This window comes from Rhamphochromis longiceps, linkage group LG8, assembly GCF_057381845.1.
Source record: "Rhamphochromis longiceps isolate RC_006_pf linkage group LG8, R_longiceps_female_GT1.1, whole genome shotgun sequence".
Lineage (NCBI taxonomy): Eukaryota > Metazoa > Chordata > Actinopteri > Cichliformes > Cichlidae > Rhamphochromis > Rhamphochromis longiceps.
Genome location: NC_140564.1, coordinates 21,927,595 through 21,954,898, shown reverse-complemented (window position 1 = coordinate 21,954,898; position 27,304 = coordinate 21,927,595). Strand labels below are relative to the sequence as shown.

The following is a 27,304-nucleotide window of genomic DNA, read 5'->3' as shown; positions in this document are numbered from 1 at the left end:
AAAAATCAGACGCCGCGTATTAGCATGCCTCGGAGGATTTACTTGGACAATCCCATGCGACTGTATTGCATAGGCTGTATTATGCTTCTGTGCCAGAAGCAAACTGCCAAAATACAAGACTGTTAATCACCTTATTCAGCAGCAAGCACCTACTTCTTGATTAAAGATGCATGAAAATTTGGCATAATTTGCAAAAATGCAACTTCACTGAAAATCAGCTAAAAAAGGCTAATAACACCCAGAATGAAGACAAACTCCAGGTTTGCTACCTGCACGCCTGCATACTGAGCTCACGTCGCAATGAAGTCAGTTCGAATGAAATAAAAAAGTCAACACACCGAAACCTCTGTGCAGAAATAGAGAGGCTTTAAAGACTCCGCGCACTCAATCCTGGAAACTTTCATCTTTATTAACATAGTGGTCCATTTTAACATAGCCTCAGGGTGAATTGGGGGGGGAATTGGCGTGACCCATAAAAGCCCGTTTCAGACTGTGGAAAAAAAAAAAGAAAAAGAAATGGAGGCTTATCTTTTGTGACAGCTTCTGCAATCAGATCAAACCAACTGAAGAGAGACTGGCATTGTTAAATTGAGTTGCTCTCTTCCCTTCATCCAAAGTGTTTGCGAATGTGTATCTCTCTTACTTAAATAGCTGTCAGCGAGAGACAAAAGCATTGTGTGTAGCTCGGGGATGCTGAGCTGCAGGTGTGTGTGTGTGTGCGTGTGTGCGCGCGCGCGTCTTCGTTTGGCTGACAGACTCTGCTCTAAATGCAAATCGCACGTTCCCTCTCGGTGGAACAAACTCCGGTTAAAGCCTATAAGCCCCGACAGCTGAAGCATGTACACAAGGTGTAAACACAACGAGGCTCGAGAGGTTAACAAAAAGGCACACATGCAGCCATGCACACACCATTTTAAATACACACACACACACTGGGGCAGGTGCTTGTTGCACGGACATGAGCGATAAACAGACCACATGGAGACAGACAGTCACGTTCAGAAACACAAAAAAAAGACAAAAAAAAAAGAGAAGAAAAGAAAAACAAATAGGATCAGCATTGCACTTTGTCCCTGGATATATTTCTGTTGGCTTTCCTGAGCTATAGCTACAGATCTTCTGTTCTCCCTTTGATTCATCTACATTTGATTTACTTCAATGGACTCAGTGACGCTACAAAAAAAAAAAAAAAAAGAAGAAAAAAGAGGAGTGTGACAAGAATACCTAAACATTTCAGTCTCTTTTTTCTCCCCCAACCTCCTACCAAATCATATTATACACATGGTGCTAAAAAAGTTTCCAACCACTGAGCATCTGCCAAAAATATGAGGAATGCTAATGACGCCGGAAAGCCGAGACATACACATCTTGTCTGGATTAGATGGGCTACTGCCAACTGATGCTAATGAACTGCCTACAATCTGAGTTTAAACACTAAGGTTAAGGACTAAAATGTTTGAGGTATTCATTCATTTAAACTGAGAGCAAAAAAAAAAAAAAAAAAAGAAATCCACAGGAAAGTGAGTGATAAAGAATAACAGATATGAAATCACGTGTACTAAAATAAAACTCAGTTTTAACCCAACCTAAAAGAAAATAAGTGAAAATACGTTGTGGACTGCTTCTAGGATTTGCTGATGGCTGCCAGGAGGAAACTGAAGCAGTCTGCTTCCTTTCAAGTCTAGCAGCGGTGTCGCACAGATGGTCAGGTCTTGCTGATGTGAAGAACCTTGGTTCACAATCTTGCACCAGCCACGGCTGATCTGTTTTCTTCAGGTTTACCTTTAAATATGGAGTGGCGTGCTGTCAAGCTGAGGAAGCAGTCTTTAAAAAAATAACAGCAATAATAACAATAATACATTTGGCTTGGAGACAGAGAGAACATGCTGGCCATGAGATCATCTCAGTGTATTTACCGTATGATGGATGGAGATCTGTGGAGCCTAATGTGTCAGAATGTCAGGATCTTTGCCTCTTGTTTTTTCTTTTAGCTACACTCCAGGTAGAATTTGCTATACATTCAGAATGAAGTCAATTATTTTACAAGGCAATTAAACGTTTCAAGCTAGAAGCGACTGGCGTTAAGAGTCTTCTTGGTGTGGCTCGGGAGGGGGGGGTGATCCAGAGGTGAGCCAGAGGAAGATTCGTTGTGTCAGAGGCAAAAAATAGAGGGAGTTTTACAATATGGATGGAATAGAGATCATTCAAGTAGGTTTAGATAACTTGTTTTTCCCCAAATGGACAGAAACAGAGTTTGAGTGCTTCTTCACGAAACAGGCTGCTGGCACTTAGACATTCAACTCATTCTTCATGCGTGTAAAAAAACAAAAACAAACAGAGGTCCTCAAATAGTTCTCGGGCCTGTGAGGCGGTCGTGTCACTTCCTCCTCACGCCGTCCTCGGGATCCCTCTGCTGCTTTATGAGCTTTTCGATCTCAGCCCCGAGAGTCTGCAGGTTCTCCTGAAAAACAGAACAAAAGGGAAGATGAAGCATTAAAGCGGCACACGAGGGACCGGTGTGCTAGTTATAACTCTATTGTTAAAAACCGGCCCCTGTCTTGTCCATTTTCCTGATGTTTTCTGAAAATAGCAGGGCATTAGTCACACCGTCTGCAGAAACCAATTGCCGCCATCAAATCTCATCAATATGAAGGACAATCATCGGCGGCTTAAAAATCAGAAAAGCCTGGATCATCCATCTCGGTAAAAGTGAAGCCTTGATATGGCTTTGTCTGAATATTTTACTGTCATTTTAACATTGAGTGTTTTTACGTCATTCCTTCCTTCACGCTGCCAATCATCTTTCATCTGCAGAAAGAAGTCTGAAAGCCAGAAATTACTCCCACATTTTATTGCAATTTATTGTCTTGTTCAGGTTTTTTCTTTTTTAATGAAGAGAGTCTCTAATATGTAAAAAAACAAACAAAAAAAACCAATAAGAAGCTGACTGGCTGCATCATTTGGAAATATTTATGAAAGCTTGTTCCCACATAAACATCAAAGTGGCTGCGACAATACATGTTGAAAGAGTGGTGACACTTTGCTTGGATTTATGTGGGCGTGTTGGAAACGCTAGAAATATTTTGTTTTGTTGTTTTTGTTGTGAAATCCACCAGATTGATTTTTTTGTCATTTTATTTATCGATTTATTTATTTTTCTGGCCCACCATGTTTGACACTGATTCTAGACACATTTGACATTTTCTATGTCGACATTTGCTTGCATTGCACTGCATTGCACACTGACTGCAGAAACAGACACAGCGGTAAATTGCCTGTAATTGTCTTGTTTTTATCCACAGCGAGCAGCATTTAAATAAATGACCTCTGTTAAAACTCACTGCAAGCCCGGCGCTGCACTAACTGACGGCTCTGGAGGATTCAGAAGCCACGGAGAGAGATTTCCCTCAGGAGCCGGTGGAGAGCAAAACAGAGTGAAATGGAGAAACGCCACACAATCACAGGCTAATGTTGTTTTGGGTTGTGACTGCTGGTTACATCCACAAAATCAAATTGAGGCTGTAAGCTTTATGTTCAGCGACGAAATGTGAATAAATATGAGCAAATCAACATAGATACACAACAAGGTCAACACGCAGCACTCTGATAAATACATCCACACTCCAGCTGGGTGGGTAATGCCAGTCTTAACAAGGTTAATCTTAAAAAAAAACAACAACTACAAAAAAAAAACAAAAAAAACGTCTGATCGTGTCCACTAAGGGGACATAAATAAATACTTTCCACATCCAGCCTCTACATGATGTCATATCCCCTCTCAAGTTTCAAACCTGAGAAGGAATATTGATCGATACGACATCAACAAGTCAGAAACTACTAAGTGCATTAAAAGACCGAAAGGTTCAGCACACTAAATGAGGATGGACACCATTAAATGAGGCTTAAATCAACTATGAATAAAGAATACATGTCTCAGTTACAGTAGGCCACAGTCTCTGTGCTCAGCGATAGCATCAATAATGCAGGCTCTGATCTGAATTGGACTACGACTTTCAACGTGTCGTCTCGAGTTATGTCAAGCTGACAAACTGCTCGTCGCAGGACTGTCAGCCTGTCAAATATCTCACAGAGACAATACGATGCATGCTGTGGCTGGCTTTGAAGCTTCGAAGAGCGATCCAAATATCACATAACGCCACTTAACGAAAGGGAAAAGGTGGTCTGACATTCACCCTTTATCACATTATTTTTAATGGTGGTTTCACAACATGCGGTTATTGACAATAACTGGCTGTGTGGCGCGGTTTGCTTCCTGCCATTAAACAGAATACAAAGGCAACGACGCAATGAAAAGATGCCATAAGAGATACACAAGAAATTTGACTGAACTTAACGCAATAATAATTTGTAAGATGTCGAGATGATAGAAGTTTAATAGCAAATATCTCAGTGTGAAACTTTGTGCTAGAGGCGCTAAAGCAGAGCGAGCCAGGCATCCTGCAGTCTCCAGGGCTTACAGAGGTGTGAGATTAATGTACGACAAGAACACAAACGCTAGAAACACAAAAACATCTTCCAACCGTTAAAATAAAAAACACGAACGCAGCAGAATACACCTTTACAAGCACGAGCGTGATCTGTGCAAATGAAGAAGAAGGGGAAATGCTACGCTGGCAGCTGTATGAATTAGAAATGCTGATGTGAATAATTTTTCGGTGTTTTGTGATGCGTCAAACTGTGAATCCACCAGTTTGACATCAACTCACATTTTTATATTTAGATTTGTTGGATTAAAATGGTGATTGCAGTGTCCGCACGCTTTGATAATGAAGTCACATCAGGCTGCGTCGCTCCAAAGGTGAAGCGTGACGCTCGCACGGCTGATTAATTATCCGCTCGAATCACAAAATAAAATACTTAAAAAAATTTTTTTTAAAAAGCAACTTAAGGCTGCAAAAGGAAACTGCTCTGGTCATCAATATCATCACTGCGTTTAAATGAGTTGTTCTGCATTTCAAGAGGAATACTCTGGTGCGATGAAGCCTGCTGGGGTACGCCTTACCTTCAGCGTAATGTTCTTCAGCAGCGTGTCCTCCAACACGGCCTGCAGCTTCCTGTTAATCTCCAGCGACAGGTCCAGGGTCAGCCCGCTGTCTGCCGGGTGGGAGGTGTAAAGCGAAGCCATGATGCCTCCCCGCCGGCTGAGGTGGGCCTTGTTAATATCAGATGCCTCTGATGAGAGGGCCCCTGTCTCCTCTCTCAGCACATAGCTCTGGATAATTCTGCAGGGATGAAGAGGGAGGAGATGAGTCAAACCACATGCTTCAAAAAAAAAAAAAAAAAAAGTAAAAGGGAATAAAGTGAATGCATCGGCTGGAGACTGCTGAGTGAAGAAAATTGAGAAAGTGGGATTTCATAGTTAGGAGCTCTCCAAGCTCCCGCAGAGCAATAAACCATTTCCAGCAGCAAAAAAGGAAGAAGAAAAAAAACTCAGCCGACATTACAAGAATACTAATCCCACTGGGATGGGCTGTTGCACTCATGTACGCGGGATACATTCAGTCATAGTTAGAAAGAATATTATTGTGCCTGTCAGAGAAGGAAAGGTAATGAAAACGCGGCGTAAGAGCGGCCGACCAGGATTCAATTAATCAACCGGCATGCCTGCATGCGCGTATGAGAAAGTGAGATAAATCTTCATGTTCATTATACATTTTCATCACAGTAACAATATGGTGTCGAGGTTAAGCTATGTTTGTGTCACAGAGAGGGAAAGAAGAGAATTAATCAACTTAACAGCTCTAAACTTCCTGTTGTTCAATTTTCCCATCGCAGCCCAGCGAACACTGAGGAGCAAGTGTTTCCATTTAGAGGAGACCAGACCCATAGAGAGCCGCCACTGAATTTCAATTCATTACTGCCGCCTACATTCTTACTCCCCCCCTCCGTCAATATGTGACCAAAGACAGAGAGTGAGAGAGAAAATAATGCAAAGTGCAAGCTCAAGCGAAAGATGCTGGTTAAGTATGGTAGGGAGATTAAAATGTTAGCATTTTTTTAAAGTCTGCTGTCATATGAGGGAAGATATTTGAGTTAGACTTTAGACATCAAAACTGAAACATGCGCAGGCCTTTTCCAATTGCATCCGTATCCTTTCATTTTCCAATCACTTAATAAAGGAGTGCAGATAGCTGAAGAGGGCTGCGTACTGTCCTAGAGAAAAGATCAACAACCCAGTACTATAATCGATATTTGTAACCCGCTGTCGATCCAACCATAAACCTAAAGTACTCAACTATCAACTAGCAATGTGTAGTTCAAATTCAGGGTGGCTAGCTATAAGATGAGCTCAGAGTATGGGGCACTTAAAATAATAAAAGCTGAAAGACTCGAGATTTTTAAAAAGATTCATTAGATAGGAATACAGTGTTTAAAACGCTTCTATTTCTATATTAAACACAACTACCACTACTGCCACCAAGACTCATTAAGTATTTATGAAAAATGCAAAGTAGGAATTAACACAGAACCATAAATGGAAATGAGTACAAAACATCATCCTGTGCTATGAGGAGCTTTATAGATCAGTCATCTTTCAGTCTGCAACAAGCTATGGATCCATTCTAGTCAATTACACTGACCTCCAGTGGTGTCTTTCAGTGTTAAACACCTAGATTTAGACATGCATGGGGGACTAAGTGATTCAAGAAGAGCCCACTGTTTAATTATTCCTGTTCGCAGAGGCATTTATGTGAATGTGTTGGGAAAGAGGTGAAAAGGGTCGGAAACATGCCTGTGATATTTTCATTAATATAACATGCATTAACGGCCCATGTTAAAATAGGTGAATCGAGTTGCAGGTACCAATCAGCATGCAGCAGCCTACATTTGTAAAAAATGCAAAAGCACCAGCAATTCAACCCGAACTGAAAAGATTCAATGTTTGCATAAACAGAAAAGAGAGATTGTTTTTAACATGCATTTTAAGCATCCATACTCAGAGATGGGTCCTGCTCCTGTTCTTTTATAATGCATGTGCTTTTTATGCTAATGTAAATCTAACACATAAGGAAAGCGAACATCTACCTCAAACTATGCTATGGTGTATTGATTCTAATCTAGCAAAGCAAATAAGTACATGGGTGCAAAATTATATGGATAATAGCTCTGCAAGTATCATAAAAGAGCCACCACCAGAAAATATCCCCATCCACACTCACAGAAAAACACATGGGCTACCACAGACATAAAATTAAACTTACCTCTAGACTAGCCTTGCAAGGGTCCATATTAGGACCCCAGTTCCATCACGACAGTGTTTAGTAAAAACAAAAAAAGTGACAGAAATTAAAGATGTGGCTACATGATGTGCTCAATGGCATGCACAGGTCGGCAGGGGGAAGAGATCAGAAATTTAGAATGACAATGACTTATTATTTTGAATCTAAGACTCAAAGGGATTTTTTTTCCTTCTAAAAAAGAGGGGCAGCGAGTCATGCATGCATAGCGTGAGGGTGGCACAACAGCTCAATTAAGAAACCACAGTTCTTAAGATTACAAACTTTGGACTTCAAAGGTCGGAAGAAAGAAAGCGGACAAAAAAAAAAAATATTGTGGTCTGTATTCAGAACATGGAGGCTATAAGCAGGAAGTAATCAGCTTCATTTTGTACAACAACAAGTACACCTGCTCAGTAAATGCAAATGCATGTGATGAGATCTCAATAAACCATAACACAATCCTTCATCCAGAAAATATGAAGGGACAACATCATGACAACAGCAAAAATACTTTAAGATATGACCCTGACTGGCAATGAGACAGATATCCCTGAAGTGATGCGTCCCATTATGCATACTTAACCCATTCACCAGTGTGGGCCCACAATAGCCTGCAACAGAGCCTGTATTCCTCTGATTTACAGTTATCATTGATCGCAGCCTTAGTGGAGTGAAAAGAGTGCTCTCCAGATAAATAGGTATCAACACCTCCTGAGCAGAAGGCCTCCGCCTGCTTTGTTCCCATCTGGTCTTCAACAGTATCATTTTAATTCAAGTCACATGAACAGCCAATTTAGACCTAATAGCCATAATAACCAGGTGTGGCAGTTGAGGGAAAGACATCACTGCCCTTGAAGGATGCTGCTGCTAATTCTGCTCGTTTTAGCTCATTTACTTCCAATCACATATACTGTACTCTATACACTGACCCGTCTTTGACTTCCTACACACATTACATCAACAAGCCACTCCGGGAACATAATGCAAGGCTGCGTGATGAGTGAAAATACATCTACAAATCACCAGGTAGCGATAAAATTGCTAAGTGGGAGGGACCATTTCTGGTTTTGCAATTATTCTTTGCTCCTGCAAGACTATTATATTGTAGCAATGCTACAGCTTTTTAACTGTAGCCGCAGGTTTCAGTCATTACAATATGGTTTCTGCAGAATCTTGTTCTGTCTGGCTTAGAAAAACAAAATACTACAATACCATTGATCTACAGCTACAGTTGCTAAAGAAAATAGACCAACGGTACTGTAAGACTAAGCAATATGGACCAAATATGATCCTGCATTAAAGCCATAAGAAGATTTCACAACTGAACTTTAGCCAATATCGAGAGAATGGGCAGCTTAAGACGATGCTCAGACCTGATTTTTCTGAGCAGAACAAAACAGAAGATCGACTGCATCACGTGAGTTCGCCAGGCTGGAAAAACACCATTTATTTTAGGCGATGAGTATCCTTGTTAGACACCTGAACACTTTACTGGACTTTGTGAAAACTCACTCAAGTCAGACCCCACTGCATATTCCTTCATGGGATAATTATAAGAAAGGTTTAGGGCTCAAACTGTTCAAATGGGGCACTGTGTCTCTCTCTGTGTTGCAGGTGTATTTGTGAGCTAGTGGGGCCACTGGGACTGCAGTGGACTGCACTGATGCAGCTTTAAAGAAAAAAGGGTTTTAGATTGCAACAATAAACCGTATCACTATCAAATATCTACTTTGAATAGATTTTAAATGTAAAACGTATTGTCCAGCCCTGACCAGTGGCACCCAGAAAGGCTCCTCCCACTTTCAAAAGTGAGCTTAAAGATGAAAAACACTGCTATGATTATGACAAGTGTCATGGATGTGGTATCGAAGATTAGCCACCAACTCTCCTTTATCTGAAACCCTTTAAGATTTAGCCGCTATGTATCAGTCTCTTTATTCATCACCTGCTTCGGCCTTACAGCTATCTTGTCAGTGTTCACCGGGCTGTCCTGGAGGGATAGGGACAGAAAGGCAAAAAGGACAAATTTACATCCCTGCTCTGAGTAGTGTAACCCTCCCACACCCGGCCCCGTGCTTAGCAGAGATTTTACACAGCTAAATTTAGCTTCGCAACCGTGGGATTCGTCCTCAATTTTAACTCTTAAATGTAGGTTGAGGCTAATGGATTTAATCCGAGTTTATGGCTGGGAAACAAATGAGAAGTGGGAAAGCAGAGATGATCCAAGTAGAATCAAGTAGGATGGATGAAAAGAAAAAAAACTGAAGCAGAACTTTAGCAAACTGTACAGCTGAACTATAGGACTTCAGTTATTTACCTTTCAGCTTTGAGACCTTCTGACTTTTTAAATATCCTATTTTTTTAGCTTTATATCATATCAAAAACAAATATATAGATTTAATAAACATATATTCATTGATCATTTTATCCTAGTATACCAGTATAGCACACGATGGACTGCGAGGCCTTAAATGTAGAATACGCAACAATGCGATGAGATTAATATCGTCCAAATGTCCTTTACACTGGCTTTTTCATTGCAGGTGATGGAGATGAATATGGATGGAGCATCATTAAGCAGTCATACACATGCGGCTCCATGTATGGCTCAGACTATAAATAGATTTCAGCGAAGTTTGTCATGAATGAGTCAGTGCCTTCATGGGTTAGGATCAAAAGATTAGAGGGTGAGACAAAGAAGGAAGCAGAGCACCGTAAACTGTCTGTATGGGGGTCAAGGTCAGCTGAAGCATCCTTTCATCATTTGGAAAATCTGTGTCGAACCAAGTTATGAAATGAGATATGATACGTTCAGCGCTCAGAGCTTAGCTGTCATATTGGTCAGGGTGTTTCGATGTTTAAAAAGTGAATAAAAAGAACTGAACGTATACGTAGCATAGACTACACATCCTACTTTAAGTTGTTAGTTTTCTTAAAAGGCAGAGGTTGTTTGCAGAGAGTTTCATTTTCTCAAACCTGTAATATTACTGCTATCTTTTAAATAAAAGCCATAAAGCCTGAAACACTGTATCTGAGACTTTTGTGCATTTGCACTGGGACTGCTGTCAATTTCAAACCTTTATTCATAAGTACTGCTTGAGCACGCAACAATCAAAAAGATTCCAAAACATTAGAGGTAGAGATGCAAGAAGTTGTGTCATTTCCCGTTTTCTGCTTCCTCTATGTTGGTCCATCCCACTCACTTGGTCTTTTTGCGGATCTCTTCCACCAGTTGCTTGATATGGTCCTCCATGAATTCGATTTTCTCCTGCTTCCGAGCTAGAGCCTTTTGCAGACGGACGATACGCTCAACGAGCACAGCCTTGTCAACCTCTGGGAAACTGTCCACAACCACCACCGAAGGGCCCGACTGGCTCTCTGGTGACCGCTCTTCAACGCCACTGCTGCCGCCATGACGTGCATTCAAAGAACCTGGAGCATCAAGGGGATAGACACACATCACCAATGAACAATTTTCACTGATGTGGCTTTGATCATGTAAGAATAAGCTGTGAAATATTGCTTTCCTGTATGAAACATTGACTAGATACAATGTTTGGGGGGGGTTTTTAGAAGAAGAAAAAGAAGAAGTAGTAGTAGTATCTATCCCATTGAAAGGCCCAATAGCAAAAAATAAAAAATTACAACTTTAGGTGTTAAATACTAACCAAATCTTGGAGTAGTACCTGAGGAACTGGAGCGACTGCCCATACTGCTGGCATCCCGTTCGCACCCTCCATTCTCAACTTGCTCCAGCCTTTTTCGGGCTTTAGAGAAAAAGAAAGATTTGTTAACTGTCAAAAAGTGACTAATACCAAGATGTCATTGTCACAGACACTTTGTGAAAATCAACATCACTGACAATTAAATATTATGAAAATGAGCATCACAGCTCAGCTGAACTCTCGGAAGGATTCAACCTGAATAAACATGACACAGGTTGCTTTTGAAGAACCCTGCAGGCTCAGCAAACCTTCCAAGGTTGAACAAAGGCTTGAAATGACTATGCTGATTAAGTGTAACTGCTACACTGATGAAAAATTACTGTTTCTGCCAAGAAAAATGTCCTCTCTAGCCTACAAGACAGCTGAAAGTGAAAGGATTGATCACAGAACATAAAAGTGCTGAACTTTCAGCTCTAAGGTTTTTCTTTGCTCCCAGAGAAGAGGCGAGGGAAGCTGGCTCACCCTGTTAGGTATAACCACAGCAGGGATCCACCTGTACACTCATCAATCACTTTGCAGATTCTCCTCGTTATGTGACTCTGTGATAGTGTTCCTCTTTGTTTTCTTATCCAGGTATACTTTAATTGCCCTGACACTATTTTTGCGATCATTGTCATGTTGATTTCCAGATGGTATTGTGTTGAGAATCTCTTGAAGGTTTTCTGTATTCATGATTCCACCAGTTTTGACAAGATCTCCAACACCACTATTCCCAAATCATGACAGAGCCTTCACTGTAGGCTGTAGACACTCATTGTCTCCTGAAGTCCTTCATACATAGATGGCGATTTCAGAATCAGAAGACGGGCCAGATACATGTGTCAGGTTTTTGCTGGCTTTTTTCCCCAATTCTTAAGGATATGACTTTCAAATAATGTTTATCTGATGGAGATAATTTTTCAGGCCTTGCACTTCTTCTTTTATCCTCAAATTTTTTAAAGCACACACTGCACACCATTCTGAGATATGCCAATATTTCACCTAATAGCTCTTTGGGAATCTCCTTGCTGGTGTTATCTTTGGAACCAAAAAATAAGAACATGAGCAAAATGTCACAGCAAATGTCCAAAAAGAACTATGAAAGCCCTTCGATAAGCCTGGAGAACTATTGCTTAAGACTACTTTAAAAAAAATGACGAGAAGCTGGCTCCCTGGAAGCTAAATCTAAAGAAAAATGAGGTGAATCAAGACTTTTCTGCAGTACTTTATATATATGAATGACAAAACTATTGAAGGGTTGATAATTCAATGAAATGATACAATTCTCTATATTACAGTTATTCTGTTGTTTCATGACAGTTAGCAAAGGGTTTGTCACAGTGGGTGTCTGCACATGTTTGATTTGCACAGATCTCTTTGAGACCGGTCTTCTCCTTAGATGGAACTCGGGATTTTTAACTTGTTAGGAAAATGTGTAAAGCACTAAACAACCGAGACGCTGCCATTTTCCATGATAGATGTTTGAGAAATCATCTGCCTTTTCAAACCAACCTTTATTATTATTCTAGACTTTCTATACAAAAACAAGAGATGCATAAATACATTAGGGTATCTGACCTTGTGTTAGCTGTTTTGTGAGGTCTTTGATATTAGCAGCTTGCTTCCTTTTCTGAGTCACCAGCTCATCCCTCAGCTCTTCTACTCTGGTTTTCAGTTGGGCCACCTCCGTCTGCAGTGCTGCCCGCTCCTCCTGCAGACTCTGCACCTCTTGTCGTCTTAGCGCCTCTTCCTGTTTCAGTTGCTGTGACTGCAGGATTAATGGTGTAAGAAAAAAAAAAGACTAATGATGTAATAACACCAATTATATAGTAGTAATATATATTGGAATGGCTGCTTGCTTTAAAAACAAAATTAAAAAGATATTTTAAGGCTTTCTCCTGAATTTTGAGCAGGAAAATGTCATTACTTATAACAACACAGTGATCCACTGTATGTTTTCTCAGTTCTGCTTCTACAAAATGATTCAAACATTTGATTAGAAAATGTATTTCAATCTTTCTTTAATCAAACCAGGAAACGTGAGCAGACGCTGAAACCAAAACAATTTGATAACAACTTCAAAAAAGAAGAAAAACAAAGACAAAAATGAGTTTAGTATCATTTTTATCTTTCATCTCATCAACAAATGCATTGTATCAGATAGTGCATTCAGAGTACGCCAACCTTGTCTTCCAGCAGCCTGTTGGTCTCCTCCAGCTTTCCTTGAAGCTCGGTGAAGTTGTTAGTTAGCTGGTCCAGCTGAGACTGTAGTGCGTTGCTCTCCGACTGAAGCTGAGCGTTCTTGCTGCTCAACTTCTCAGTGAAGCCCAGTAACTCAGCTTCACGCTCTCTGCTGCCTTGTACATCACGGTGCAGGTCAGCCATTTGATTGGTCAGGCCATCCACTTCATCACGAAGTGATTTGATTTCCTGTTCATCGCTACATCCAGAAAACAATAAATAAATCATTAAATGGGCTTTAAATGGGCTCAATGACTAAAAAAATAATAATAATAATAATAATGGCAAGCTAAACATTTTAACTGTTCAATATAATTAAATGTACATGGATTGCATTGCTTATTTAGGTAAGCCTTTTCTTTTGCACAAATATAAAAATGTTTCAGTTTTCTCTACTGTGACTATCCCTTCTTTCTATTAAATCATCTTCACATGGCCATCACAGTCACACACCCACACAGGGACCAGAGTCCCTTTCCTGCCCTCTATGCTATATCTGTCTCTGCTCTATCTTTAAATGCTCTGATGAAGCAGTTGAGTGAGAAAAAAAGAAGAACAGGTAGTATATTACAAACTGTACATTTCTATAAAAAACTGTCATGTCAGCATGGTAATACAGGTCCAAAGCAAAACAAAAACAAAAAAAACAAAACAAAAACTTATACTAAACATGCTTGCTCATAGTGAAATAACAAATGTCACTTTTTTGTGCATTAAGTATAGTTAGGCCCTTTAGTTGATGGTGCTTCAATATTTGTTACTATGTAAATGTGCTATCTTTTATTTATTTCTGTCAGATGCCACATATGCAAAACTGCTCTGTTCAGTGTGCGGTGGTGTCCCATCACACTTCCTATATGGGTGAGTGTGTGGCTGTACCATTGATGCTGCTCCTGAAGTGCAGTCACCTCTTCGAGCTTTTCTCTCTGGCGGCCAATCTCCGTTTTTTGCCGGTTGATGATCTCCCTGTACTTGGTCAGCTCATCCTCCCACCGTGGACGCTCATCCTCCAGACACTTTAACTAAAGAATAACACAACTTTCTTGCAGTGAAGACCTGGAGATATCCTGTGTGCCAATGTTTAAACACCTGTATGTCGAACAAACCTTTGTGCGTAGCGTATCAAGCTCATCCATGGCCTCTTTATAGCTCCTCTTCAGGTCTTCCAGCTCTTTGGCTTTCACCCGGTGTAGCTGCCAGATGCAGTAGATTGTCCATTAGATATGCAACCACTGTTTTGTGTTTTGCATTGCTTCTGTAAAAATAAGCTCTTAAAATAAGCTATCAAAAGAATACCCAACAAATTTTCCTCTCTTTTTGTTCAGTCTGGTAACTCACATACACAAAAGTTGATTATGGAGTTCCACAGGGTTCTGTCCTGGGACCAATACTTAAAGAAAAAAAAAAAAACAATTATAAAAACTTCTCTAAAGCAATATTATTCTGCTATGCAGATGATTACCATGATAGCCAGTTTATGTATGTAGCCATCCAGTTGCAAATAATTGCAGTCTAATTTAAAAACGCATACAATAATGAGCAGAAATCCTCTGCAGCACCTATTTGGTACACCCCGACTGCAAATAACTGGCTGGTTACATTTGCTTGTATTCTGGTCATCTTCCTACATAAAAGCAAGGTTGCTGAGTGCCATATCGTGTTGCATCCTGCAGCAACAATGTCACTATTTGTGGAGAAATTTCTGAATTTTTTTTTTCAGCTCTTTTCAGAGCTGGATTTAATGTGAATTTCTGTGCATACAGACTGCAACAGTTTTACAGAAGACAGATTTGCAACATTTGCTGATTAATTACAGACTACATTCAACCTCAGGTTGATACCAAACAGACTCCATCTTATTGCCGTTTTGTCACTCTGAAGATGGCAACTGAATGCGAGTGGTCATAGACCTGCCAAAGTCAACAAGATCACAAGTTGCAATAATTCTGGCCCTGCCAGTCTCCAATTACTGTTTACCCTAATGTCACCAGACCCTTGTTACTCATGCTTTATATTTAGAAAACCTATTATTTGGCCCCAAAAACCTCTGAAATCTAATCAGTGCATAACAATACCCTGCCCTCCAGTACTACTGAGACGACTATGGAGTCATTTTTCACCAGGACTGGTCGTTTGACTTGCAAATGAAACATGCAGTTGGGGCCACACCTGCTTTCACTTCCACACTATACTCAAAATAGGAAACTCTGTGATTCAGTGATGTTGAAATACTAGCCAGCATATTTGTCTATAAATAACATTGGTCAGAACTCTGCTAATTCTGACTAATTATTACAACTTAAGTTCAGTGGTTTTACAAAGCAATGCAACTATCGGTCAAAAAAGAAAATCATACAGTTGCAGAATTTTTAATGCAGAAGCCTTCCTGGGCAACCTGTGTGTGTTATAGTAATCTGTTCATTAAAGTTGCTTTATTTATGCATTAATTAAGCATGTGAAAGCAATGACCATCTTTTTAACAAAGCCATTACCAGTGCTACTGAAAGTCAACTTTTCCCAGAAGCTATTAGTAGTCTGTGGTAACCACGACAACATGGCAGTAATGGAGATGCTGGTAAATTTTCTACTGTTGATTCTTACATTTATCCCTTCCAATCTAATTTTATAGCCAAAAACCAATGGAAACTTTGTACTTGCATTATTTATGACTGAGATGCATCATCACTTGAGCATAACACACATACTAAAATAAACACAGGCTTGGACCAGTTTATTCATCAGCAGAGTAGTGACATCTGCCAAAAATCAACATCCATGATAAACCCTGTCCTAAAAACTATTTCCACACAGTATCAGTGATGGCCCTGCAATGTACTCTCCAGTTACTGGGAAGAATAAAATCTCTGACATAATACCTAACTGGATGAATCTCTTTATGATCAAATTTCAGACCCCTGAAGAAAACAAAACAATGTAAAAAACATCTGCCACCTTAAATCCATCAAAATGTAAATCTAAGACCATCTCATTTAAACACAGACATTTTAAGGACTTTCTAGAAAAACAAAACAGGCTGTGGAATGAAAACAGGAGATGTGTGATGTATCCTGAGTTGTTGTTGAAATGCACAGCTTCATATTGATTATTTCTAGGCCATTTATTTTTAAAGTGCATTTCCCTTTAGAGCGGGAAGCAGCAAAAAACAGGCCATTGTGTTTGGATTGAGTCCACGTTTGTGCCTGCGTGTAAGGCATGTCTGCTCGGGGAGCGCGAATGCCAGTTTGTTATCTCGTCCAAGTTAAGGCAATTACATCTCTCAAACTGAGAAAAACAGGCCAAAAACATTTTTACTAGAAGAGCTGGCATCGACAATCAATAAAAGGCTGAATAATGGCTTGGCGAATCACAGCGTATGTGCAATTTTGAATTATTGTTTGTTTTGTCTTCTGGTGCCTCGTCACACAGATAAAAATCGAAATTGAGTTCACAAGTAAAAGTAAACCTTCATTCATCAAACAGTTATGTCACCCACTAACTATTGTTTTTGCCGTTTTGCATCAATCGTTGTCCAGGAGTGAATATGGGGATCTCTACACGATAAAAATCAGTGCATCCTCACAAAAAGCAGAGCTAGATTTCTCACTTGGAAAGTCAAAGAAGCCCCACCAATCCCAACTTCATAATCCAAGATTGCAGCAGTGTGAAAAAGCAGTATAACTGCAAAACATAAACTCAGGATGACGTCTCTCCCAGCTCAGACATCCAACTTTTAGGATTAAAGAAAGCAACACAAGTTACAAATCTTTAGTTTTATGCAGTTTAACCTCATTATCAACTAAGTGCACAAACGTAACCAATTTATTTAAAGTTCCTGTTGTTTTTTGTCAGTGTCAAAGGCTCCTTCTAGCAACCTAGTTTAACAAGTTAATCTTCAATAAAATGGGGAGGGTTTTTTTTTATTTTTTTTTATTCTCTACGTTATAATTCTCTTTTTTGTGTTATTATTACATTTTCCCCAATTTTTCAGTTTTCAACTCTTGTTAACACAATCTAACAAATCTACTGCTTATTCAGTGAAAATCCTAATGCTATAATGCAATGTAGTAAACTGAACTTGACATGCAGATGCTATGTTTTGCCTTAGGAGGGCAAAGTGGATGATAGGATTGGGTACACATCTCTGAGAATGTGTTGTGTATGCGTATTTAGTTTCACCTCTAACTGGTCTGTTTGTTCCTGCTTGTGTTTCTCCAGCTCTCCTTTCGTCTCCCTAAGTTTAGCATCAAGCTCATTGGACCTGAGTTCCTCTGATTCCTGAAAGAGAGTAGACAGTGAAGATTTTAAAAAACAAACAGGGCAAGAGAAAAGTCAAATACAGTGTAAAAAGACAGCCTTAAAAAAAAAAAAAAGAATAAAAAAGAGGGGTCTCAGTTGAAGGAAAATATTTTTATAGACACAAATAACAGGGAATAACTGCCAGTAATGATTTTCCATTTGTGGTTTATGTCATATTGTTTTATTTTTAAGTCTTACTTTGTGATATGCTGACACTGTTGTCTGCGATTTAAAAAAAAGGTAATAATCTTTCTACCACAGAGACAGAGACTAGCACAGCTCTTTGCTACCATCACAAGGTACAAATGAAAAATGCTTTTCTCTTGAAGCAGAATCGGTCGTGCTCTAGTTCAGTTGTTACTGAATAGCATATTTTTAAATTCTATGAAAAGAACAATGCCGCGGCAATAGCGTCATGCAGTCTTTGTCTGCACGCGTAATAGCATGTTATAGTTAAAGATCAACTTTTGTGTTGGGTTAGGCCATTTATTCAAAAGTAAGCCAACTGATTGCAGTGACAGATACAAATCATGCACAAATAAACACTTATTCAGACTGATTCTGGGAAAATCTACTTCTTCCATGGTCTTGAGCAATCTGTTATTTTCCTGTGTTAAATATCACAAACCTGGTATGTTCGAATCATGTCCTGGCAGTTCTTGCGGATCTGCTCAGTCTCTTCCTTCGCCTGGGCCAACTTGGACGTGGTCTCTCTCAGTTTGTCTTTAGTTTCCTGCAAATAAACACAAATATGCTTTTGTACTATAGCACTAAAGCACAATTTTAAGATGCACAGATACCTGTCAACCACACAGAAAAGTGGCTCAACAGCTGCGACCTTCAGGAACCACCGACTTTTTTTTTTTTTTTACCATTTCCCCTCTGTTTATAGCCTCATATTTGCTTGGAGTCACTTCAAAAATAAAACCATTAGTTTGTAATAAGACGATCTCAAAAACAGCTATGATGTTAATGATGATTTTCTTGCAGGTCCATTACTGTACCATTTTCACCCCATTTCATTTTGCCTGTGACTCACAAGACGCCTCTAATTATGTTTTTTTATGCCGTGTCTGCAGACAAAAATGACTGAAGGAGATGTAATTTGTATGCTGGCGTAAGTCTTTGACAAACAACCGGTCTTTAAACAAAAGGAAATTAACATTAACCAGAAGAGGAATGCTGTTTTAATAATATGGGTAAGGCATACTCTGAAAACTGGAGCTGCATGTAGTCATGTAAATGTGTCATTTTAATTTTTGAATAAAATTTGGCTCTAGCATGCTGAGGTGCACATGCTCACTCTATAATATCATCGAAATCCTGAGGATAATATATGCAACAGAGGTCAAATTAACCTTGTACACCTCCTTTTTTACCTTCATTGACTATTAAATTTTAATAAAATAACAAAAAATAAACACAAAAGTTACATTACCTTGTGCGCATCTGCCTCACTCTTTAACTTGTTCTGGGCCCATTTGACCTTGATGAGATGGGAGTTGATCTCCTCCTTTAGTTTGTCCACATCTCGAGTCAACCTGCCAACCTCCCCTTCCTAAGAACGCAGTTCAAAGGACAGATCAGCAAACAGATATTTGGTTGGGAGCCAACATTTCTTTTATTAAAAAAACCTGCTTTTTGTTTCTCACTGATAGTTCTAAAAGGGTCCTACATCTGCAAACCACCGTAGGAAGAATAAATCTATCGCCCACACAATGCTCGCTTCACTGAAAAACTAATATAAGGTCGCTTATGTGATCTAATTTTCACTGTGAAGTACTGTGTATTCAAAGCAAAAGCTATGTCTATTTTTTTATTATGTCTAGTGGCAAATTAGGCTGAATTTAAATGAGTTCAAATAGATAAATACAAAACTCTCTCTATAAAACAGAGGCACTATAAAATAGTCACCTTTGCTTCATACAGCTGCTGCAGCCGCCCTTTCTCCTGAGCCAGCTGGTTTCCTCGCAGGGCCTGGCGATCCACCTCTTTGGTGGCTTCTCTCAGTTTCTTCTCCAGACTCTCTTTATCCCGCCTCAGGTCGAGGGCCTCTTTCTCACCCCGCACGTATTTCATCACCATGGTCTCCTTCTCTTGCCTCGCCTCATCACATTTCTTATTCACCTGGGGAGTTTTATTTTTTTAATATTAGGAGATGTCAGTTGACACTTCGATCACTGAGATACTCGTATTGTTAGGTCCTTATACATATCACAAAAACAACTGACGTTTCTCTTGGAACTGTCCAACAGCAGATGGCTGAGGCAGTGATTTATCAGCTACCTTACTTTGCCTTCCATAACCTGGACAAGTGACAGACAGCTGGAGAAACACATGCACCCTCCCCAGATGCAGTGGGGGTAGATTTCAGGACTGTCACTGTTCATCTGTCAGCATGTCAGCATTTTACAAATGGAGCCAACAAGCTTTCCATTTGCCAGCTATATTAAAAAAAAAATAAAAATCTGCTCCTTATTGAAGGCAATTTATTAGCTTATTATTTAGTAAAGGACAGTAACGCTCCCAGGCTTTTATAATTCCCATATTTTTCTTTTCTTACACTAACAAGGGCTTAACTGTATTTTTTAAAATGATTCAGTAATTCATCAACGTAATTAAACAAAATGTTTTTTTTTTTTTTTTTAAAAATGGTAGGAAATGGTATCAAGGAACCAAAGAAGACACATTCAGTCAGTGAAAGCTTGATAAATAAATATGTGCCATTTAAGCAGCTGATGTGTGTATGGCTGAAACGATAGTAGGACAGGCTCTGCTAACACAGTTAAACATCTAAAATAATGTGTGGAGGAAAAATAACATAATGGATGCTGGAGGTTTGCTCTGAAAAGAATAAGCAGCAAGTGGATAAACTACTTTGTGTGCTGCTATGCATCCTGCAGAGGAGAAAAAGGCTTCTGCCACCCGCTGTGGTTTATGATGGAGCAGAAGTCTGTCAATGGGCGATTCCTCTGAAAGGCAGCTGATTACACTCTTTTATTTATTTGTTGCACAGTACTTGGGATGGCGTGTATTTGCACAGGAGAACCTTATAAAATTGTATTATAAATTTAAGAAAGGCTGTGTACGCCTTCTTTCTTGTACAAAAGCACACGGGTCCACCAACCACTGTGGGGAAACTCAAAGGAAAGAAATTATCTTTTATTTGGCACAAAGCGTCTTTAGATTAACAATACCAAATGTTTTGATCCTCGGGGGCTCCAGCTGATTATGAGCGGGACACACTATTAGTACAAGAGAGGAATGATTCAAGAGAAGGGCTTAAAGAGAGACAACCAAGTGCAAAATCAAACCCCTACTGCTCATTGAGCAGTGAAATTAAAAATTGTAAAGTGTGACAAAACTGTCAAGAGAAAAGTCCCTTCCATGGTTTCAACCAGGTGTGCAAATGGTTGGATGAAAATGTGCTTCCCTGCACTATTCGTTTAACAAGTGATTAAATCTGCAATAACAAGAGTTTGCTGTGCAAAGACCTTGAACATTCAGCTGCTAGTTTTGCGCAAACAGCTTGAAAGAAAATGAGAATACAAAAGCCTGAGTATTTTTGTAGTTAGACTTCATTTTAACCATTTCAGCAAGTACTTTAATCTAAAGACTAACACAAAAATATTTAGAAGAGAATGTGACATTGACATTTATATTTTAGAAAGCCATATCTCAAACTAGAACCTATAGCAAGGGGAAAACTGCTTTATGTGCTGCCATGTATCCTGCCCTGATACCCCTATACTCTATTCAGCAAATAGGTGCATTATTACACAATGTGAACCTTTCTTCTATAAACAGAGTACATACAAAAAAAGCCCCTGACTGTTGTGAATGATGTGAATGACTAGTCCAGAGCGCTTTGTTGTGGTTTGAATTTAATTAGCTGTCTGAGATGCAGTTTTTTCACTATGCGATCTCTCGCCAAGATGCTGTAACATTAGTTCTTGTCAGTACATTAATAACACCAACACCATCAGCAGGCATTCATAAAATTGGTGGCAGGAATGTGCACCGTTATATCTTGTGAAGCTCAGAAAACCATTTTACCTACACTTCAACAATAGTGACCCCCCCCAATCCAACCACTCAGTGGAACTATAATATACTCCCCCCCTCCCTTTAACATTTTTTAAAAAATGTAAAAACTGTGATAAACCTGGCCTACTGATAAGACAGAAACGAGAGCAGAGGTGCACATAACTTTAAGACTGAGGCAAAGCTAATTTGTGCTACCAGATTATCAAGGATGCAGGTGAATAATAGGTTCCAGTTGTACCTGTTCAATCCGGTAACCTGTCTCCTTCTGCATCTGCTGGAGAGCAGCTTTAGCTGACTGCTCCTGGTGAACAAGTTTATCCCGCGACTCCTTCAGTTCTTTCAGCAGCTCGTTCACCTTCGCCTCCAACTGCAAAAACAGGAATAGACAGTGTAATCAACTAGTTGGGCAATTTTGAAGTCTGGGCCACACCTGGGATAACCTGCTACGCAGGGTGACAACTGAGACAGAATGTGGAATAACTACATTTAGACAGCGGTGTCAGGGCTTTCAACCCCTCTAGATACTTGTAGTGTAAACATGGAAATACTCCATTAAAAAATAATGACGAATGACAGACGAGAGCCTCTTCTACCTGAAATATAATCTTTTAATCTGATTGTTTTATGGCACAGTCTTTATTTTCTTATTACATTTCTGAAAAGTAAACAAAATTATGAAATTATTTTGGATTTTTGCTGGACAAAAATGATCCAGGCATATACTGGATGCGTGTAATAATAAAATTACTCCTGTCTGTCTGCTAGGGCAGTGCTTAAACAAACCATGTTACCAAGAACATATTAACCAATTATTGTTGCTTCCATGGCAACAGCAATGCTTAACTGAGCCCGATGAATAGAAACGCACTTTATGTTTGTAGTTGTAGCTAGGTGGGTAAGCTTTGTAAGAAGCTTTTGTGGTGGGAGAAACCACAAAAAAGGCGGGATATTAAAAACTGCATAGAATTCACACAAATGATGATGTTCATGCCCATTGAATGTTGGCAATCAGTACACATCACCGGGCTGTTTTGTTTGACTCGCCTGTTTACCAGTTATACACAGCTGTACTCCAATTTTTAATCAAACTGATATGTGACAGTGAAGGGTACAACTACACAGGCTTGCTTCTCCCATTTTAAACAATACAAAACAGACTAATTATTTTCTTGAATGTACCCTTGTTCTCTAACTAGAAAGGTGCTCAGATATCCATCCCAGCAACTTAAAAGCATCAGGTGTGTCCATGGTTTTTGTATTTTGCTTAATGCACCGGGTCACATTCCATCACAAGTGCCAAAACCAAGGTTGAATTTGACAGATCAAAGCATTGCTGACCTCACAACTTTGCCAATTTCAATTGACTTTTAACAGACTCATACCACTGAAAAGCAAAACTCCACAAGATAACTTTGGTGAGGTTTGATCTGAATATCATTTTTGCCAAGTTTGGTAAAAACCACAAAAACATGTCCTTACAAAACATATACGCCAGCACTCCAGTGTGGTGCTTTGAACACAGCTTGACCCAACAAATCCAACAGGAAAAAATTGCATCTGGTTCAAAAGGTACTTGTATGAATGTCTGAATACTGATATGTCTGACAAGAAATCAGATTAAAAACACTGAAGTGGAAAATTTTCTCAGTGATGGAAAAATCATTTGGTTAATGTGCTTCCATTACCATTTTTTATAAGTCTCTTGGAAAAAGAACAAAACTTGATGACACATCCAAATAAATATGGCCTATTAGTTTGGAATATGCTTGACTTTGACCAAGTTTTCCCCCTCATTACTTGAGTTTATATCATAAACAGTGAATTCCATATAACCCTGAACAACATAAGAAAGCATAGGGGCACACTAACCTTTGTAATGGTGGCAAAGCGCTGCTTTTCTGTTTCTGTCCTCCTTTTGAGCTCATCTCTCATTTTGTCCTTCTCTGAACAGATACCCAGGATCAGCTCCTGATGTCTCTTGTTTTCCTCAAGCAACCTGTACAAACAAGAGAGCACGCACAATCTCAATTCAGGTCAAGCCCATATAAAGTAGTTTTTGAATCTCTAAAAGAATCTTGACTGCTGCTATTAAGGCCAAGAGGCATAGCGGGACAGGAAAAATCTGTGGATTATACTCTGTATTCATCACAAAAATTAATGCTTAGGTTTTGACATAATTATTCTCCTATGTCTGCTTTTTCAAAGTAAGAAAAAAAACATTAAATGAGTAGACTGATCCCATTTAAAAGTCAAGTACAGTAAATATGGCACTTTCTAATGACCTGCGATATGAATATGTAGAAAATACCAACTTACTTCTGAATAGCCTTCTCCTGTTGTGCATATTTGTACTGCACACACTTCTCGAAGACTACCATGCATCCCTCCTGGTCCGTGGGGAGTCCATTGACAGGTGAGCTCCCTTTCCGCTCACTTCTATCGTCACCATGCGGCAGCTGACAAGCCAAGAGCTCAGACTCAAGCTCATCTAGCAGTGACTCTTGTGACAGTGACCGCTGGATCTGAGAAATAAGCTTTCGGCTGCAATCAGTGTCATAAGGACTTGCAGAAGAATTTGAGGGAAACAGGTTTTTGGCACTGGTTTGAGGGCTGGAAGCAAGCGAGGAGCTAAAGGTGTCAGAGATCGGGGTAGAAGGTCCATTAGAAATACCGGAGGTTGTTGTTGAGTCTGTGGGTGAGTTTTTGGAAGTGCTATGGACAGAAGAGGATGATGGACTCTCAGCTGAACTACTATCCTCAGCAGGTGATGGCTCAGTGGGGCAATTTGTAACCAAGAGCGATGGCTGTTCATTGCCATTTGGAATGGTAGCATCAAAAGTCAATACGGTATCTTCTGTCCCTTTAAGAACAGAAGGAGAGTTTTCTACTACATCCACAGTAGGTACTGGGGCTACCAAAGTGCTACCACTCTCATTTGAAGGACTTTCTGGAGGCTTCCCACTTTCCACTAAAACAGTTCTGGTATCAACAGGCTCCTCTTTCACATCTGGATGTTCATGACTGCATGTTTGAGCTTCATGTTCCGTCTTTGTGTCCATCTCAGCAAGTGCTGTAGTCTTGACTGATTCACCGTCAAGCTGCAATTCATCTTTTGCCTGACTGCAGGTTTCCGCCTCCTGTGCACTGTTGAGAGAGATTTCTTCCTCCTCGTCTGCATTAGACGTGTTGACATTAAGGAGATTCATCTGGTGTGATGCCGTCGTCAAGGACTGAACCTCTGATCCTTCCATCATTTATGTATCTGAAGCAGGACTGAGGTGTACCCAGGTCCTCCTCTGACTCAAATCTGTGTGACAGAGAGAAAAAAAAAAAGACTGAATGGAAGCAGACCTAAACTATTTATTTGTTTTATTCACACCAACACAGCAGTTTTTCCGTGAACAACCTGAAATTCCTTTAAGTCACAGATACAGCACCTGGATTACTATCATGTTTTCCCTTCCTTGTTAAGCTTAAAATTTCCTCATTGTAGTTTATTATGCAACCAAAAGGAAGCCTAAACTCAAAGAATTTCCCAACATACAGCCTCATTTGCTGCGACACACACAAAGGGGTGTGGACCTGGAAAAACCTGTGGTGAGATACAGCTTGAAGAGCATGGTACACACATAAGATAGGCATTTACGATTACTGCAAAGCCTGAACTTGCTTTCAAAATACATGCATTCAGAAGTCCCACAATTAGAAACATCCTGTTTAATGAATTCATTCACTTTCACTTTTTATTACACTTCGAAGGGACTCGTGCATACTCTCCAGTCAACGTAAAGAATAAGAAATAAAACAGCAATGGCTGAGAAAAAGAAATTAAAGACAGTTTATAATTTAAGAAAATGTGTCTGCTAGCAGATTTGCTCTAAATGGTTTAAGGTTAGTAAACAAAGCCGTCCTATCTGAGTCTGAAGCCTTAAATTACAATTTTTTTTATTTAAATAGCGTTTTCTCAGCATTTACCGTGTTATTCATTACTATGATTATTAATAACTGGGATCCTTTAAGTTATTCTCCCTTTAACAATGTGTAATCGTGACGCCCCTTTTCTGTTTCATGTCCCGAAATCCTCCTCATTTGTCCCACCTCTTTCAATACCATCGTCTAGCACTGCTCTTATACCAACTAAGAGGAGTTTCTTTATGTTATTTACACTAATACATACAAGCATTAAGCTCACCATTACCCTGCAGTCATAAATGTAAGGCTGCAGTTACAAAACGGCGTCTTCTGTTGACGCAGTAAAAGCGCAACAGCTTTAACAGATGCAATGCAGAAGATGCTCCAGTGACGGGTGCCATGCAATAACACAGGAGTTATTGTAATGTAGGCAGTCAGTCTTATTAAAACATACCGTTAAGTGTCCGAGCTTGCTGTAAGCAGCAGGCCGACGTCCCGCTTGTGTTTACTGCTGATTAATCTACATTTCGCTTCATTTAACGTTAGCAACACCTTTGATGGCTTTAGCTCGCTAGCTATTGATTTTGCCTTGACAGGGCTATGAAAACGAAAGGAAAAGAAAGACTGGCGTACGACATAGAACACCCTGTGAGTAAAATATAGCTACTAACAATAGGTTTAACGCTAAACTACAGACTGACAAACTGTAAGCGGGCAGTTAGCCTAGAAAGCTAAGCTACACTGATAAGCCTTGTGTTAGCTCGTACAATCCAATCATCTCATGCTTGACTTAGCGCAGCTAGCGCTAGCATCGAACATAAATATCAAAGAAAGCTTAATAAAGGCTGTTATAAGTTACCCACCGAGAAGGAAAACCCCATGGTGTGCTTCGATGTGGAGACAATCGGGGTAAAAATGAACTTTGAACCTCCCCTGCCTTACCAGCTGATCGCACAAGTCAGTCACTTTGATATGACACATCAACAAATATGGCCACTGCAAGAGAACCGATGAGACGACATAAACCAATGACAGCCCAGTGAGAAATGACGTTTGTCTGACGTAAATACAGGATAGGCTCCAGCCCATGGACAGCCCAGCCCTGACTACAGGTATCTACAACACCCACGTTTATTTTCTGGAAGAATTAATAATATGTTACACATTCAGAAAGAGCGCATATGAGCACAGTAAAGCCCCAGTTCTGAAGATGTTGGGATGGTGTATAAAATGTAAATAAAAACTGAGTGCAGTGATTTGCAGATCTCATAAACCCATATTTTATTCACAGTAGAACAATCAACATATATTAAATGTTCAAATCTTAAAAATGTACCTTTTTAAAGGAATAAAAAGGTGATTTTGAATTTGATGGCATCAAAACTTCTTTTAACAAGAGCCCATAAACATTCGTTAACTAGGGGGATCAATTATTGGACTTATGGGAGATGAATGCTGTACGATTTGTGTCTGTCTGTCATCTTTGTTGTACATTTTCATTTCACTCCTTTCATGATACTGTTTTCAGCTGGTGAAAGACCTGGACTGGAGGCAGGCCACTTCAGTACCTGCACTCTTCTACTATGAAGCCATGCTGTTATAATGGTTGGAATATAAAGTCTAGTGTTGTTGTGTTAAAACATATAAAGCCCTGAAAAATGGATGAGCATATGTTGTTCTAAAAGCTATATATATAAATATATTTCAAAACTCATGGTGCCTTTCCACATGTACAAACTACCAACTCCATAGGCACTTAAGCACCCCCATACCATCAGAGATGCATGCTTTTGAACTGAGTACTGATTTAGCCAAGAACATGTATGTTTTCCAAAAAGAATTTCAAATTTTGATTTGTCTGAT

The 27,304-nt window shown here is 39.6% G+C and overlaps 2 protein-coding genes across 3 annotated transcripts in view; one reads left to right on the top strand and one right to left on the bottom strand.

Moving 5' to 3' along the window:
* Positions 1-1,381: 1,381 nt before the first annotated feature.
* ccdc186 (coiled-coil domain-containing protein 186) lies at positions 1,382-26,427 on the bottom strand. Of its 2 annotated transcripts, none has more exons than XM_085416452.1 (16): positions 26,305-26,427; positions 23,846-24,836; positions 23,399-23,525; positions 21,768-21,896; positions 19,397-19,609; positions 18,921-19,040; positions 18,111-18,215; positions 17,363-17,461; positions 14,293-14,379; positions 14,066-14,208; positions 13,130-13,385; positions 12,524-12,713; positions 10,910-11,008; positions 10,445-10,673; positions 5,024-5,243; positions 1,382-2,461 (listed from the first exon to the last, which is right to left on the bottom strand). In XM_085416452.1, exons 2-16 carry the CDS (start codon positions 24,781-24,783, stop codon positions 2,378-2,380), a joined length of 3,039 nt encoding a protein of 1,012 aa, XP_085272578.1. In that variant the 5' UTR covers positions 24,784-24,836; positions 26,305-26,427; the 3' UTR covers positions 1,382-2,377. The 2 variants fall into 2 exon arrangements, with proteins under 2 accessions (XP_085272578.1, XP_085272579.1); XM_085416453.1 differs by having other exon boundaries at positions 10,928-11,008.
* tdrd1 (tudor domain containing 1) overlaps positions 26,386-27,304 on the top strand; it is a 13,667-nt gene continuing 12,748 nt past the window's right edge. The window contains exon 1 of the mRNA XM_085416450.1: positions 26,386-26,553. Coding sequence (XP_085272576.1) covers positions 26,529-26,553 — 25 coding nt within the window. The 5' untranslated portion in view covers positions 26,386-26,528. The remainder of the gene's footprint in view (positions 26,554-27,304) is intronic.